The sequence below is a fragment of the Setaria italica genome, chromosome II (assembly GCF_000263155.2).
Source record: "Setaria italica strain Yugu1 chromosome II, Setaria_italica_v2.0, whole genome shotgun sequence".
Lineage (NCBI taxonomy): Eukaryota > Viridiplantae > Streptophyta > Magnoliopsida > Poales > Poaceae > Setaria > Setaria italica.
This window is the reverse complement of record NC_028451.1, coordinates 45,125,380-45,140,326: the sequence shown is the minus strand read 5'-3', so window position 1 is coordinate 45,140,326 and position 14,947 is coordinate 45,125,380. Positions and strand designations below refer to the sequence as shown.

General features: G+C 45.1%; 2 protein-coding genes across 3 annotated transcripts; both read left to right on the top strand.

The window, feature by feature from the left end:
- The first annotated feature begins 6 nt into the window (after nucleotides 1–6).
- Nucleotides 7–5,284, top strand: LOC101771028 (protein LONGIFOLIA 2). The gene is made up of 5 exons (XM_004958177.2): nucleotides 7–540; nucleotides 1,649–1,716; nucleotides 1,851–3,545; nucleotides 3,672–3,786; nucleotides 4,289–5,284. The coding sequence occupies exons 1-5, from the start codon at nucleotides 363–365 to the stop codon at nucleotides 5,077–5,079; spliced, it is 2,847 nt and encodes a 948-aa protein (XP_004958234.1). The 5' UTR covers nucleotides 7–362; the 3' UTR covers nucleotides 5,080–5,284.
- A 1,685-nt stretch (nucleotides 5,285–6,969) lies between these two features.
- Nucleotides 6,970–11,510, top strand: LOC101770370 (putative G3BP-like protein). 2 transcript variants are annotated; one of them, XM_004958176.3, is made up of 10 exons: nucleotides 6,970–7,111; nucleotides 8,144–8,193; nucleotides 8,281–8,418; nucleotides 9,187–9,481; nucleotides 9,557–9,786; nucleotides 9,939–10,116; nucleotides 10,206–10,327; nucleotides 10,404–10,469; nucleotides 10,724–10,787; nucleotides 10,892–11,510. In XM_004958176.3, the coding sequence occupies exons 2-10, from the start codon at nucleotides 8,146–8,148 to the stop codon at nucleotides 11,275–11,277; spliced, it is 1,527 nt and encodes a 508-aa protein (XP_004958233.1). In that variant the 5' UTR covers nucleotides 6,970–7,111; nucleotides 8,144–8,145; the 3' UTR covers nucleotides 11,278–11,510. The 2 variants fall into 2 exon arrangements, with proteins under 2 accessions (XP_004958233.1, XP_004958232.1); XM_004958175.3 differs by having other exon boundaries at nucleotides 9,551–9,786.
- The last annotated feature ends 3,437 nt before the right edge of the window (nucleotides 11,511–14,947 follow it).

Here is a 14,947-nt window from a genome sequence, read left to right as displayed (position 1 = left end):
CTTAATCCACGGGCCTCTCCCCCCGTCTCCCTCTCCTTCTCTCCTCACGAAGAGAGCCTGCATGGCGCCGCAATGATAACATTCCTCTGAACTCGCCCATCCCAAAGGGAAAAGAAGAGACTCCAGCTTCTATATCTGCCCCTGCATCTGCGTGTGCACGCTGCTTCTCGCAGCTTTGCTTGCGCCGTGACTGGCTCCCCCCTCTGCTTCGGAAGCTTCTCTGGTGGCGGTGGTGCGCTGCGGCCTGACCATCAGTAGCTGTAGCGCCCCTGAATGCGAGCTGGTGATCGCCTTGGGCGGCCACCTTGCTCCGGCGCCTGATCGGGGGCTGAGAACGAGGAAAGCTTGGAGGAGCACGGACGATGCCGGTGAGGATGCGCGGCGCCGCGGCCTTCGCCGACGACGCGCGGGAGCTCGACCGGCAAATGGGGTGCATGTCCGGCATATTCCAGATCTTCGACCGCCAACGGCTCATCACCGGGAGTGGCCGGCGCGGCGGCCGGCAGGCGCAGAAGAGGCTGCCTCCGCCGTCAGCTCCAGGTAATGGCTTCCTCCTGGGCTGCTTACTGCTCTCTGCATCGTTCTGCTCTGCTCTGTTCAAGTTTTTGCGAAATCATCTTCTTCTTCTTCTTCTTCTTCGTCGTCGTCGTACTTTGCCGTTGTGTTTTGCTTCCAAGAACTGATCCAGTTTTAACTCACCTTCACGACGATATTTAGCTAGTACAACTCATTCTGGTGTGTTGACTTGAGATAAGAAAGTTAGGAGTTTTTTGACTAAAAAAAACATGCTACTTGTGTGCGTTGAAACCTAAAGTGCGTTTCCATGTTATTATTCAAAAAGTTTGGTAAGATCGACAGTTGGAGGGTTCAGCTAAGAACACCGGACGGATTATAAAAAACAAAATACCTTGTTTGGTAAAACTGCTCAGGAGTATAAAAACCGGTTGCCTTGCAGCATGGGCGAACCAACTTCCTGTAAAGTGAATGTTGCAAAAGAAATTGCCATGTTGGTACCATAATCCAAATTTTGTATACGGTACCTTCTTTTACTGACGAGAGACTAGGAGGTTTCTTGTGCAAGTTACATGCTGTAAGGAGAACATGTGTACTACAGCAGTGGTTGACCGTAGTAATTGTGATCATAAAAGCATTTACTTAAGAATGCACTAATGACAGCACACGGACACTTTTAGCACTAGATGAGCACCGCATCGACGTAGCGACATCAAATGATGAGGATTTGGGTACCCCCAGAGCCGGAAAGAGCACAAGGTTAACTATTCACGCTGACTGAAGAGGACAGCGGAACAGTGTATTATAAATTTCATTTATATAACCATACTGAAGAGGACAGCTTAACATTAGGTTTTTTACAAAAAAACTAATCTTTCTAGATTCTAGTAATGACAGATTATCTGAAGAGGACAGCTTAACATTTAGTTTTAGAAAACAAACCTTCTAAATGACAGATTAGCTGAAGAGGACAGCTCAACACTTGATTGCAATAATTCCAATAATGTATTAATGCATTTCAGTAAATATTTCGTCAACTTAACTATCAGCGTTTTGCATTACCAGCATGGCGTAATAAATTGCTCTATTTTCTCTGTTTAGATATTTTATTCTAATACCTCCTTATGTTGTCCAGACAATACTGTTCCAAAGAGCAGCAGGAATGTCCCAGTTCAAAGTTCAAGTACTTCAAAGATCGTTCTGGTAATATTCCTACCTGGTTGGACTCAAAACTTTTTTTCCGTTTTTTTGGTCAGGGAAACCATTTTACACATCTATCAGAAGTATATTATGAATGCATAAAGAATCTGGCACTAACCTATCAGTTGCTTATGCAGGAGAAAACATTCAGCAAATGTACGACTGAGAACAGCAGTCTTTCAATCGAATCATCAAGAGCTTCTTCGTCCTCCTCTTCATGCTCATCCTTCTCGTCGCTTGATGGCAACAAATCAGTCCAACAGGAGCTTCCTTACATCAATGAGGAGCTCTTTGTGCAGAGGTCACTGAAGAGATCACCAAGTTTGAAGGAAACTGACATGAACACCAAGCCCGGGCATCCTAATGTCGGTTTCAGAGATATAGTGAAGGACTCCATCAACCGGGAATCCGGAGGCCTAACTGTAAAAACCTCGGTACAGGAGGCACGGAGAAATGGGCAGTACAAGGACTCACCAAGGCCGCTGCTGCTGTCCAAATCAATGGATGGAACCTGTATTATTGGGATCGATAGGAGCACAAAGGTTCCTGCAACTGTCACTGAATCTAACAGGCGTTTGCAGGAGCAATCACGCTTCTCATGTGATGACCGAAGACTCCTGCGGCCAGCCGAAACCCAGGAAAGCAAGAGGCCTTCTTCAAGGCCCAAAGAGCTCCCTAGATTGTCCTTGGACAGTAGGAAGGAGTCTCTGAGTCCAAGCTCACGCCAGAATAACTTCAGTTACAAGAGAACTGATGATATTCTCTTGGATACTTTGAGGCCTCAAGATTCTCCAAGCCATAGGAGAGCCAACAGTGTCATTGCCAAGCTAATGGGGTTGGAAGAAGCAACAGATGCTACAGGGGTGCTGACTGCTGATAACCATGAGACTTCAAGATCACCGAGACCTGCACAAGCCACTCAATATGAGAATCCATCACGTTCGCCCAGAAGCACTTGCCAGGATTCCTGCATGTTACAGCTGAAGAATGAGTCTTGGGTACTCAGAACCAAGCCTTCCCCAAGAATTCTCACAGAAGCGGCTCCTTGGAGGCAGCAGGAGAGAAGTGCCAACAACATAAAAGCACAACAATGTCGAGAAGCTGAAGGGAGGCCAAGGACTGCATCTGTCTATGCTGACATAGAAAGAAGGCTCGGGGGCCTCGACTTCTTAGAGTGTAATAACAAGGACTTCAGGGCTCTCAGAATATTGGGGGCATTGAATGCAAAAGATTCTAAGAGCCAGAATGACAGCAATGCTGGATCAGTGGCTGTTCAGAGGACAGGGTATGATCAAGCCACCGAGCCCAGAGACTTCCAGCCTCCAATTGTGGTTATGAAGCCTGCAAGAACCACCAAGAAGCCTGGGGTTTCACTTGCTTCAGTTGCTCCAATTGCAGGCCTCAGAAGCCTGAGGAAGTTGCCGGTCAGAGATTCATCTTTCAATGGCACGGATGACAAGATTCATCTTCGGATGTCCAGAGCTCAATCGAAGTCAGAAGAACCTGTCAGCAGTGCCAGCTCACCGAGGCCTACAGGTTCATCAAGCCCCAGAAATGTGCAAAAGAAAGCAGAGTCCGAAAGGAGGTCTCGTCCGCCGGTCTCACCAAAATCTCCAAGCAAGAAGTCCAATGAAGCTGTTTCCCCAAAAGGACGAATAAGATCAAAGCCTTCTCAGGTGAAAAGCCACCGTGATGAGGTATTGCCGAGTGCAGGGAGCAGAATCAGCTTAGCAAAGCAAGTTGATGTCAGTATCATGGATTGTCCAAAGCCCCCAGGTGTCAGCTCATCATTTGTTCAACCATGCAAAGTTGCCACAACATCAAGTCACAAGGTACAGATAAAGGGAAAAATGTATATATCAAGAAACCATATAGTTCTACAACTTTCATGTAATTTGTATTCATTGTTTATCACCAAGATACTTACTAGCGAATAATTCCTCTCTATCCTCTTTCAGGGTCCTTCAATTCTGGGTTCAGACCAAAATATTCATTCACTGGACAACATCCCGAGCCCTGTCTCTGTCCTCGACACATCCTTCTATCATAAAAGGATTTCAGATTCATTCAAAGGTAAGAAGTAGGTTTCTTCGTTTACCATCATTAACCTGCTGTTTCCTGCAAGAACACCAGCATGATAGATCCTACTGTTTGGTCTTATTCAATTCAGAAGCCCATAGTGTTACTCAAAGGACAAGCATAGCTAGCTGTCAGTGTGCTGATAACGCTAGTGACAGATAATCTGTAATAAAAGCTACCAGATAGCTTGTGGTCCTGCAATTAGGAGGAACCACAGCAGCTAGATGTGCTCAACAGTGCATGGCTGCAACCCCACACGCAGCACTGCTTATGCAGGAGCACGATATGTGTCTTTTGGTGTGCATACATGCTAGAGTAGATGTGCCCCACCAATGTCCCCCTCTACAAATACACCTAGTGTGCATCATTCGATGGATCTGTAGGTGGACAGTGTTTTCGTCTCTCCTGTCTGATACATGCTTTGTCTGACAGTGAAATTCTGTATTTTTCGTATTATTGGGCACTGTTTTCTGAAATATCATTATTACCTGTTCAGATGGTGAGACACATTCTTCGGATGAGTGCTGGAACCCAAACAGCCTGCCTGACACACCACAGTCTAAGGCGAGCAGTGAAGTCAACCAGATTAAACCAGAAAACTTGGAGTTCCTCATCCAGAAGCTTGAGCAACTGCAATCAATGAACGAGGAAGCTGCAAATATCAAAGAAGTCATGGCATCAGTTGCTGCAAATAAAGATCATCACTATATCTATGAGATACTATTGGCATCTGGTCTTTTGCATAAAGAACTTAGTTTCACAGCATTACCTGGTCAACTCCGACCATCAAGTAATCTGATCAACCCGGAGCTCTTCCTCATTCTTGAACAAACAAAACCAGACATTGCTTCAGAATTTCAAACTGTCAGTGCAGCTAAGAAATGTTCTAAGCCTTGCACAGGAAAGCTTCACCGAAGACTTGTGTTTGACATGGTAAACGAAACCATAGCACAGAAGATGAACATCTGCAGATTTCGAAGTCAGCCAGTAAAATTTCTTCAGTCAAGGAAGTTAAGTGGGTGGCAACTATTCAAGGATTTGTGCACTGAGGTTGACAGGCTAACAAAATGCTCCGAAGAGGATGAGAATGAAAACATGCCAGTACATGAGGATATCACAAAAGACTGGATGAGCTTTGACACCATACTACATGACATGGTTTTGGAAATCGAAAAGGACATATTCAAAAACCTTATCAACGAGGTCATAGATGGTGGGGCTACAGAGAAGATGCAATTTGGACAATGGAAGCTGCGGAGGCAGCTTTCTTTCAGTAGTGTAAACTGAGTATTTGTGGTAGTAGTTGTTTATGTTAAGAAGCTTAGGCTCTAGTAAATGTAACCTTTTATATTTTGCTGAAGACTAAACTGTAGAAGGAATATAAATGTTCCTCAATACTAATCTTGCTGCCATCAGTGCTAGAAGAAGTGAGGAAATCTATATATAATAGTTAATAAACTCTTCTGACGCATGTCATGTTCTTTTGGCCGAATCATGCTGCATTCCAGATTACACAAGCTGCTGTTTCTTTCATGAAGCAATAGTTGAACTCCATCTACACCTGTTTCAGGTACAAAGGGCCATTTGGCTTTTATATTCCACGAACATCTCATACTATTTTAGATAATTAGATTGTTTCTGCCACTCTGCCAGAGTGGTGATGACACCCACTTGGAGTTCTAAAGCTGTAGCCCAAAATATTTTGCTATAACTAAAAGAACTGTAAGAGTTCTAACTTGAGATTTGCACAAGGACAATCAACAAAACCTACCATTACCCTGTCTCCCCAAAGTAAACGGAACTAGTAATCTGTGTAAAGGCAACATCCAGCACTGCAGTGGAGGGTCGTCTTTAGTCTGCGCAAGCAACTTTTCTGTTCAGCATAAACGATTCTCAACGGTATAACTGTAGCAGAGTCAGTGTCAGATCATCTAGGACAAGAGACGTGGACACAGGACGCAAATTGGCAGCAGAGAGATGAATTGAACTGACAAGGGCAGGCATTTTTCTGATAGTGACAGAGCAAGGCATACCTCCATCCTCCAACTCCAGAGTCCAGACCAGCATGCGGCATGCACGCTTGCCATTTTCCAAACTGTGTGCGCACAGTGAATAGGCCAAGATTGCAATGGACCACCACCCGGACTAACCTGACCATGATTTTCAATGGCGTCAGGCGTCAGCACCGTTTAAGATTTCAATGGCACTGTCAAGTGTCAACCGTCAGAGATTTATCGGCTCTTACTAGTGGACTGCTACAGCCTCGCGTGCGATTAGTTTTCGTCATCGCGAAGGACGAACGGTCCTGAGCTTGGGAGGAATCCTCTCGGCACCGCACATGGAATGCCGGCGCCGCCATGTCAGCGCAAGGAATAAGTTACCAGCGTCCCATCGGCGGGTCAGATGCAACAGGAGCCATCACCTATGGTGGACGACGCCACCGGCTGGCACGCGCGCCCAACATGCGGGGCGCTGTCACGCTGACCAGGCCATGGTGCAGCACGTACGACCAGGCTCTATCCGCCGCCCAGCGCGCGCGCGCATTTCGTCGAGCACGCGGTCGGCAGGCCATTGCCAGGTCACCTAGAGATAATCGCAATCCCAGAGAACATCTCGCCTCCAACCTCCTCCGCTGCGAGGTGGGAAGGCCGATGGAGGGTGCCCCGCACTCCCGCAGTGGGGGTGGCACGGCGAGGCCATCGGCGGTCGCAGCGGCAAAACAGGGGTGGAGGCGTGGATCCATGGCGAGACCGCGAGAGAGGCAGAGCTCCCAAGGTCGTGTGCATGTGCATCCCTGTCTTCCCCTGGGGGCCCACCCCTGTTACCCGCACTAATGGGCTGGTGCAAATGTTCAACGGGCCTACATGGGCCAGGCCTCAGCACACTAGGAAAGCCAATGGGCCCAAAATTAACACTCGCGGCCCGCGCTGGGTTTTGCAAGCGTGACCCGACCCAGGAAGGAAAGAAAGCGTCAATCGTATGGTAACCCACCCGAGCTCGGAACTACCCCTCTCCGACGTGGGCGGCCGATGGAAACCAGCTTATAGGTCCCACACGTCAGTGAAATATGGTAGGTTCCAGAGCCACGCCACCCTAAAACCCCTTCCAAACCAGTTTGTCCGTTTGGCTATAAACCCTTCACGCCCCCCCTCCCCCCCCCCCCCCATCCCGTGTCACGCTCCACCTCCGCCCCCCACGGCTCGACCTTTCGCGCCGCCGACTCGCCTCGCCTCGCCCCGCTAGGGTTTGCCGTTCCCGACGCAGGCGAAGGCGGCGGCGTCTCGGGGCGGCGCCGTCTTCGTGCCCTCCCGCTCCCAAGGTCGTGCATCCCTCCATCCCTTCCTCCCTCCCTCTTCTCTCGCAATGCCTTTCGATCTCTCCGCGTAGGGTTGATGAAGATACGGATTGTTGGCGATCGGGTGGAGTCGCCTGTGATCGTGCGTTCGTGTTGGGCGTCACGGGTGGAAGTTTAGGGTTTGAGTTGTGTGATGATGGTTGAAGTTGGGTTTGGCGCGTGGAGGCGTTGTGCGATTAGGCTTTTGGTAGCGAGTTAATTTGGAATCGAGTGGCTTGTAGATTGGACTTGTGATTGGGCCTTTACCAGATAGATAAGTTTGGAGTCGGTTGATTTGTTGATTGGAATTGCTGTTGTGCTTCTAGTCGTTTTTCGAATCTATTAGGGTGTTTGGTTTGTGCTGTGATGAATCAGGTCCTCTTTTGTAGTCCATGTGTAGGATTGGATGGAATCTATGCATTTATGTGGTAGAAAAGGTCGATTCTTAAGTGAAACATGGAGCATTGCGAGAATTGCTTGTTGGCAGGGTCCTTGCTTTGAAATTGTGAACTTTATTTGTCTGGGTTCCTTATTTGTCTGGGTTCCATGTTGAGCTAGGGGTGGCAGCTGTATGAAATGGAATAATGTGGCACACCTGGCACCAATTTCGTGGTTGATTATCAGGCTATCAGGAAGGAGATATAGTCATGAACTACTATTATGCTGTCTCCTGTGGTTTGTACATGGTGGGAAATTGTTTATTGTGTTGACTCAAGTTGCTTCCATAGTTCCATGATTGATTTATTTTAATTCTTTTAGTAGTAAGTTGCAGTTTCTGTCTGCAGAAAGAGGTCCTGTATGAATGCAAATTTTGTCCCGGATTGATCATTTATAATTCGAATTTAGGAGCTCATCGTTGAATGCCCTGTGTGCTCAGCTGACTAGACGGAATTTCTGTAGCTAGAATTTTTTTTTACATTTTATTCTGAGATACTGCAGTTAACAGTTACACTAGATATGCATACTAGCATGGTCCTTGTCAGGGTGCTTAAATACTAATTTATCTACCTTGTGCAGATATGGCAATGCAAGCTGATAGCTCGGCTGCTCCTTATAGTCCACATGTGGTATTGGTTTTTGCCCCTTTAGTTAACAATCTACTACTAGCAATAGTTATACTATTGAACTTAAAATAACGATGGTTCTGCTTACAGGTTGCGGGTGCATTTGTCAAAAAATACTACCATACTCTCCGTTACATGCGAGAGGATGCCTATAAGTTCTATAATGACTCGAGCATTCTTGGTCGATCAGATTCTAATGGAAACATCATATCGGTAACCACACTGGATGTAAGTTCCTTACAACATCATGATGCAGATACTTTTAGTGGACCCTTGAAATTTGTTGCCCTTTTTGAATTTCAGGAGATTTTCTTGCGTGACTTATATTTTGTATCTGCTCTGTTTAGAATAGTTTTTATATCCTGTTTATAGAATAGTAATAGTTGATCATCCATCAATGTTAGCGATAGTACCGCCAGCAAGCTTCACGTTTACTATGATCAACCGGATGTTATCTCCTATCTTGACTAAATCATCGTTTTAAATTGAACAAGCCACTTTGGCAATGGCTATCTGTTTGTGTGTGTGATAAGTGACTTAAGGTGCTAAAAATATCTTTGTCGGTAATAACTTATTACTAGAAGGTCGGCCTTATCTGTTGTAATAGTAAGTTAATTGCTGCAAAATCAACACCATCTTAAAATTCTCTTTGATGCATTTAATTCATGCAACTTTTGTACATTAGACCCAGGTATAATTTGATTATTGTTGGCCAAAATTTGGAAAGTTACTTTTGAAAACTAAAATACGCTTTACATTGATGGATGGAGAACAGAGTATTGTGTCATGAATGCTGATAAGAAATTAGGAGTATTGTGTCATGAATGCAGATAAGAAATTAGCAGTATTGTGTCATGAATGCCGATAAGAAATTAGGGTTTTTAAGCACTCACCTGTTATTAGTAATCACCTAAGCATGATCTTTGCTTGTATTGACAAATAAATAAATTCATAGGTTGGTTCTGAATGTTTGATCCATTTTCTGTGCTTGAGCAGGATATCAAAGTGCAACTTCAGTCTACAGACTTCACTGACTGTTTGATAAAGTTGGAGACTGTAGATTCACAGCCATCCCATCTGGATGGGGTGCTCATTTTGGTTGCTGGATCTTTTACTATTGATGCTGTGAAACAAAAATTTACACAGTCGTTCTTTCTTGCTCCACAAGGAAGTGGCTATTTTGTTTTGAATGATATGCTCAGAATTGTAAGGCCATCAACTGAGGTGAAGGAAGTTGTAGCTAACCATGATGATGTAAGCATACAGAGTACCACCTTGCCAGCTGAGCCAGGTAATGGAGTACGAGTACATTTAAGTTTGTCTTACACATATTTGCTGACACATTTTAATATTTGACCAGAAACAGTTTCAATTAAGGAGAGTACAGAACCAAATATTCCACCTACAGAAAACATAATGCCTGTCAATGATGAAGTCATTAGTCCCTCTACAAATGCTGTTTCTCAAGTTAAAAATGATGCTGTTGTTGAGACATGTGTGAAAGTGGTTAACAAGGATATTGAGAAGGTATCTGAGGCCACTCAAGCTCCTCCTCCGGCTGAGAAGGAAGTACCTAAGAAGACTTATGCATCAATTGTGAGTTATCTTCTTAATTTCATGTACTTTTCACCATTGGAAGTATCTAATATGATTTAGTTTGTTTGGTTTGTTCTCAACCATCTGGAGAATTGCATGTAATGCCTGTAATGGTATATTTATGTGTATTGCCTGCTGTTGATGGGTTGTAGGTTAAGACAACCAGGGAGAGCATACCACCTGCACCTGCTGCTAAACCCAAACCCAGCCCAAGGCCAAAGCCGGATCAAAATGCGAAGAAATCTGTGTCCTCACCTTCAAAACCTGCTCAAGCTACTAACACTGCACCCCCAAGCGAGAAGAATGTGTCTAAAACCAAATCCCCTGATGGTTAGTTCTTTTTCTGTGTTTTCAAAAAATACAAATAGAAGAAGTGGGATTTTTATTATTCTGAACTGTAACACTAGCTTTTTCTGCAGAGCCAGGGTATTCAGTTTTTGTCAAGAATTTGCCTTTTGAAGCAACTGTTGAAATGGTTGGGCAAGAGTTTAGCAGGTTTGGTGCTATTAAACCTGGTGGTATACAAGTCAGAAAATACCAGGTTAGTTTCAGTTGTTGGTTTAGTTTCCACACGTTGTATTTGTATCCCTGCTGACATCCTGGTCATGTTGCTGCAGCTTGATCAGTTCTGTTTTGGCTTCATTGAATTTGAGTCTCAACATTCCATGCAAGCAGCAATTGAGGTTTGTTTACTTGCTTGTCCAGTTTGACTGGGTTGACTGCATACTTTGCAATTTAATTTTAAATTTTTTTCAGCTGCATTCATGGTTTCGGTTTCAGTTTTACTATGCATTTGCCGTCATTGTTGATTGAAGTAGTTTTGATTAGCTGGAGTACTGTATGTGAACTTGAATATGCTGAGAATGTGTTATGTGCAGTGTTTTATATAATTTGAGTATCTGATTGTTCATAGTATTTACTTGTATTTCCATTTTAGGAATCTAGAGTTTATTTCGGCTCCTGGGAATCATATGTTGAGGAAAAAAGAACTAAAACCCGAGGTGAGTGCATTTCACGAGTGAGATATTGTGCTTCAGCCAAATATCCTACTATGTGCTCATTACTGTTTGATTCAACTGATGTGCTACTTTCTTTTGTATTTCAGTTGTTGATGGTGTTGTCACTCGTTGTGACGACAATGGGGCTGGCAGTCGGTTCCCGTCAGGCAGAGGTGGTTACAATGGTGACAACTACAGGGGACAGGGCTTCCGGAACAATGGCTACTACAACGGTGGTGGTAACATGAGGAACGACTTCAGGAACCAGAACGAGTATTCAGACCGTGGCCGAGGGCCTCAAGGGAATGGCTACCCGCAGAACGGTAACGGCTACCACCGGAACAGGAACGGCTACCATCAGAACGATGGCTACCACCAGAACGATGGTAATCAACAGCGACGCCCCTACAACAATGGGAATGGGAATGGAAACGGGAGGGCTGAGCGCGGCAATGGTCTCAAGCAACAGACACCAACACCGGTTGCTTCGTAGACTGGTCATTTTGTAGCCCATGGGAGTAGTGAAGGAGTTTTTTGAGGGTAGAAGTGAGGGTGTTTTTTTAGGTTAGCGAATGAGGAGTGTTCTCGCAGCGGCTTTGTTTACGTGTCCTAGGAACTAGGAGCATCAGGTTTACACAAACTTCGGCATGGGCTGCATTTATGAATTCCATCCCATGGGCTATGTTGGGCGCTTATCTGGAGATAGCAATTGTGCGATTTGACTTCTGTGCTTTGTTGCTCGTTGCTGGATCACTCTGCTTCTTTCATCTGCGTGTCTTAACTATTCCTATTCTCCTATGGCCCTGAGGGAAGCTGGGCTGCTTGTGCACACTTGTCGCCTTGGCGGTCGAGGCGAAAGCTGGGCACTGCTAATGTTATTGTCGAGGGAACAACAAAGCTCTTATCCATTTTGGGCCGGGCTACTGCTGACCACAACCTTTGCAGACAGGGGAGCATCTGCCGTGCAAGCTTCCCCAACTCAGCATCCATCACTCATCACTCACGACCTTTCCGGGGTCGCGGAGCGGCATCAAATCCCGGCCGCGATCCGCCTCGTCCCCCGCGGGCGACACATGTTCCCAAGCCCGCGGTTGCGTTGCGCGGCCATCGAATCGACACGACCCGTCGCGGCCACGAGATATTTCGCGGATCCCCCTCCGCCTTTCCCCCCGTTCCCTCCTCCCCTGGTGTAGGTGTGTGCCCGTGTCGTTGTCATGTTGCCAAGTACTCCATGCACGGCTAGACCGCCGGCCGGCCGCACGGCAACTTGCTCTCCGTGCGGTGCATGCACTCCCTGTCCGCCGCTTTCAGTGAAAGAGAAAAAAGAGCGGCCGAGAGAATGATGAGAGGCGGAACCTGTGGTGCCTGAACGATTACCATGTCCTCGTCGGCACAGAATTCTATCATTCAGCTTCGTCATGCACGGAAGTAGAAGCGGATGACAGCGGTCCGCGGCGAACGTCCGGCATGACCTCCCGCTGCAATGTCATGTCGTTTTCTTTTACAAATTATAGGATCCCCCATTTCTCTGCATATTCTCCCACAAACAACGACGAGCAATATCAAACGCTCCAAAATAACTTGTCCTTTGCTGACTACAATGAAATACACCTTTGCCTGCCTGGTTCGCTTTTTTTTAAAAAAAAAAAGAAATACACCTTTGTCCGTAAGACGCATTCTGATTTAAAAATAAAACAAACTATGTAAGTCTTACCAAATGTTTTATCAAACTATATTCGTGTTTAATTAGTATATGTAGAAGCTGCAAGTAACGCGATGCAAATAGATTCATCATAACCAATGGACCTTTTAATATGAAGTTGAGTTTTTAACATTTGATAATGGTAGAAATAAAAAATATGGAAATCCTTTTAAAGAAATAAGTGTTAATTAAATTAGTATATGGAAGTTACGCAATGCAAATATATTCATAATAACCAACTTTTAATGTGAAAAATTGAGTTTGTAACATTTGATGATAAAAGAAATAAAAAAATTATGGAAATCTTTTTAAAGGAATAGGTGTTACATTATTGGAGCGAGGAAATTAAGCTAAAAAAAAACGGAACCGAGAAGTACAAGCATGGCCCTACCAGCTTAATACTTATACACTTATCATGAGACAGCGAAGGAATCTGCAAGGTGCGACCACATGAATTATGGCCTGAGCACCACATCGGCAAGTTGCACGTATTGTATCGGCTCCAGGTGCATGCACGTAGCGAGGGGGCCAAGCGATTTGACGCCGATGCAATTTGGCGTCGTGGCGACACTGAATAGTGGTCGGTGGATAACATAAACTATCACGCATATGCATGTACTGGGACTGGGAGGATGAAAGGAACAGCAAGTAGCAGAGGAGATGTAAAGGCTCCAATTTCTGGGCAATATTCTGCTCCCAAGTTGCGCAAGAGGGCTTTCTGCGCTTGTGGTCAAGGAATGTACTGGGTGGACCTTTCTGTGCTTTTACACGTATCGGCTGTTTGCTCCCCGGCCCCACCTCCTACTTTTTTGCCTGCTTGAGGGTTTAATGATGTGAAGTTGATGGGCTTGACGTGGACCAATTTGCGTTCCCTTGTTAAGAAATGGGTTTGGAAGTAAGCACACGGTAGGACCAGGCCACTTTGAAACGTCCTACTACTCGTGGTTCCAATTCTCGACTGGGGTCGTTCAAGATGTTTGGATTTGGAGGGAGAATCGCAATGAAGATGCAGTATTCCTTAACATTACATTACATATAAAGGAATAATGCATGCTACACACAGCTCGACCATATATGTGTGATGTTGTATAGTTGTTGGAGTATGCGTATATGAGAGTATGAAATAGTACCTTCATGATCGTAGTGATTATTAATAATGGGAAACAGTGTCTCTTCAAATGCTAAAGGTTTGAAACATAATTAATCCTAGATGGTGTTAGAGATCTAGACAGTTTCAGTACTAATTTAATCCAGAAAAATACTACCAAGTTTGTGACATCAAATATGTGCTGTGTTTGGATGCTTCAGGAACATGTAGACAATACTAATCAGTGCTAAAATGAGAATATAAAGTGTAACGGTAGCATACCCAGCAGTGCCGTTCATAGCTTCTGTCGATGTAGTTGTTCCTGTCGATGCAGTGGAAGCAGATGTGGTCCGACGAGCGGATGAACTCGTAGACGGTTTGGTTCCGAAGGCCTGCTCTCCCTATAATGTTGAAGGAGTTCTCCTTTTATTCTCACGGGCAGAAGCTGAACGGAGGAGTCAGCAGTCACGGAGGAAGTAACTCTCGTAACCTCTCGAGGAGTCAGCAATTACGGAGGAAGTAACTCTTGTAACCCCGCAGACACTACCATTCCACCAGCTTTAAACTTCAGAAACTCCTTTCCATTAGAAGCTACTAGAATTAATTGACTTGAGTGGCAAAACTCTGCTCCTCTCCGCACGCAGGCATGGCACGCCACAGCTCGGCAGCGGCACGCGCGCGTGGCATGCCTTCACCCTTTTCTCAACTTCTCAATATAAGCAAATATATTTCACGTATATAAGTCAACATTCAATCAAATTCTCATGTGCTACTAAACCAGATAGTACGCACAATATTTAATACAGGCCTTAAAATTATTTGATTTAATTAGATAAAATATTGGGCTTGGCCCACGTTAAATCCAACAGATAGTAGTGTACTTTTTCTAGGATCTGAAATGCTCAAGCTACGAGCTACAAAGTTCAGTTAGCTCCCATTTTAAATCTCGCTGGAGAATTACATGCCTCTGCTGCTTTAATTTATAGCAATGCAACCATACATAGCACAAGCATAGTACTGAACGCACGTAACACACTGAACCTTTTTTCCGCCCTGCGAGATGCACATGGAGCATGTACGGACAGGGCATAGTCTATCAACGTAACCCTTGAACCTTCTACGTGTACCTCTGCAGAGATCATATACGTATGGTCGGCCCTACTTAATCCGTACCAGACGATGGGATTGTCAGTTTGGTCACCGATCGATTCCCTCTCGAAACGTAGAAATCATTACGATATCCTGTCGTAGCATCAGCAACTTTTCTAACTAAGGATCAGGTCGTTTACCAATGGCAGATCTGTAGCTAACACACTCGTACTATATCGGTGATCAGCAAAAAAAAAAAAAAAAAACTGTGCCAGAAAGCTAGCT

What these genes read in the sequence shown, in the direction of transcription:
- LOC101771028 (XM_004958177.2), top strand. Translation starts at nt 363, where the DNA reads ATGCCGGTGAGGATGCGCGGCGCCGCGGCCTTCGCCGACGACGCGCGG. An exon ending in GTACTTCAAAGATCGTTCTG is followed by an intron (nt 1,717 to 1,850) that starts GTAATATTCCTA and finishes TTGCTTATGCAG; the next exon opens with GAGAAAACATTCAGCAAATG. An exon ending in CCACAACATCAAGTCACAAG is followed by an intron (nt 3,546 to 3,671) that starts GTACAGATAAAG and finishes ATCCTCTTTCAG; the next exon opens with GGTCCTTCAATTCTGGGTTC.
- LOC101770370 (XM_004958175.3), top strand. Translation starts at nt 8,146, where the DNA reads ATGGCAATGCAAGCTGATAGCTCGGCTGCTCCTTATAGTCCACATGTG. An exon ending in CTCCTTATAGTCCACATGTG is followed by an intron (nt 8,194 to 8,280) that starts GTATTGGTTTTT and finishes TTCTGCTTACAG; the next exon opens with GTTGCGGGTGCATTTGTCAA. An exon ending in TAAAACCAAATCCCCTGATG is followed by an intron (nt 10,117 to 10,205) that starts GTTAGTTCTTTT and finishes CTTTTTCTGCAG; the next exon opens with AGCCAGGGTATTCAGTTTTT.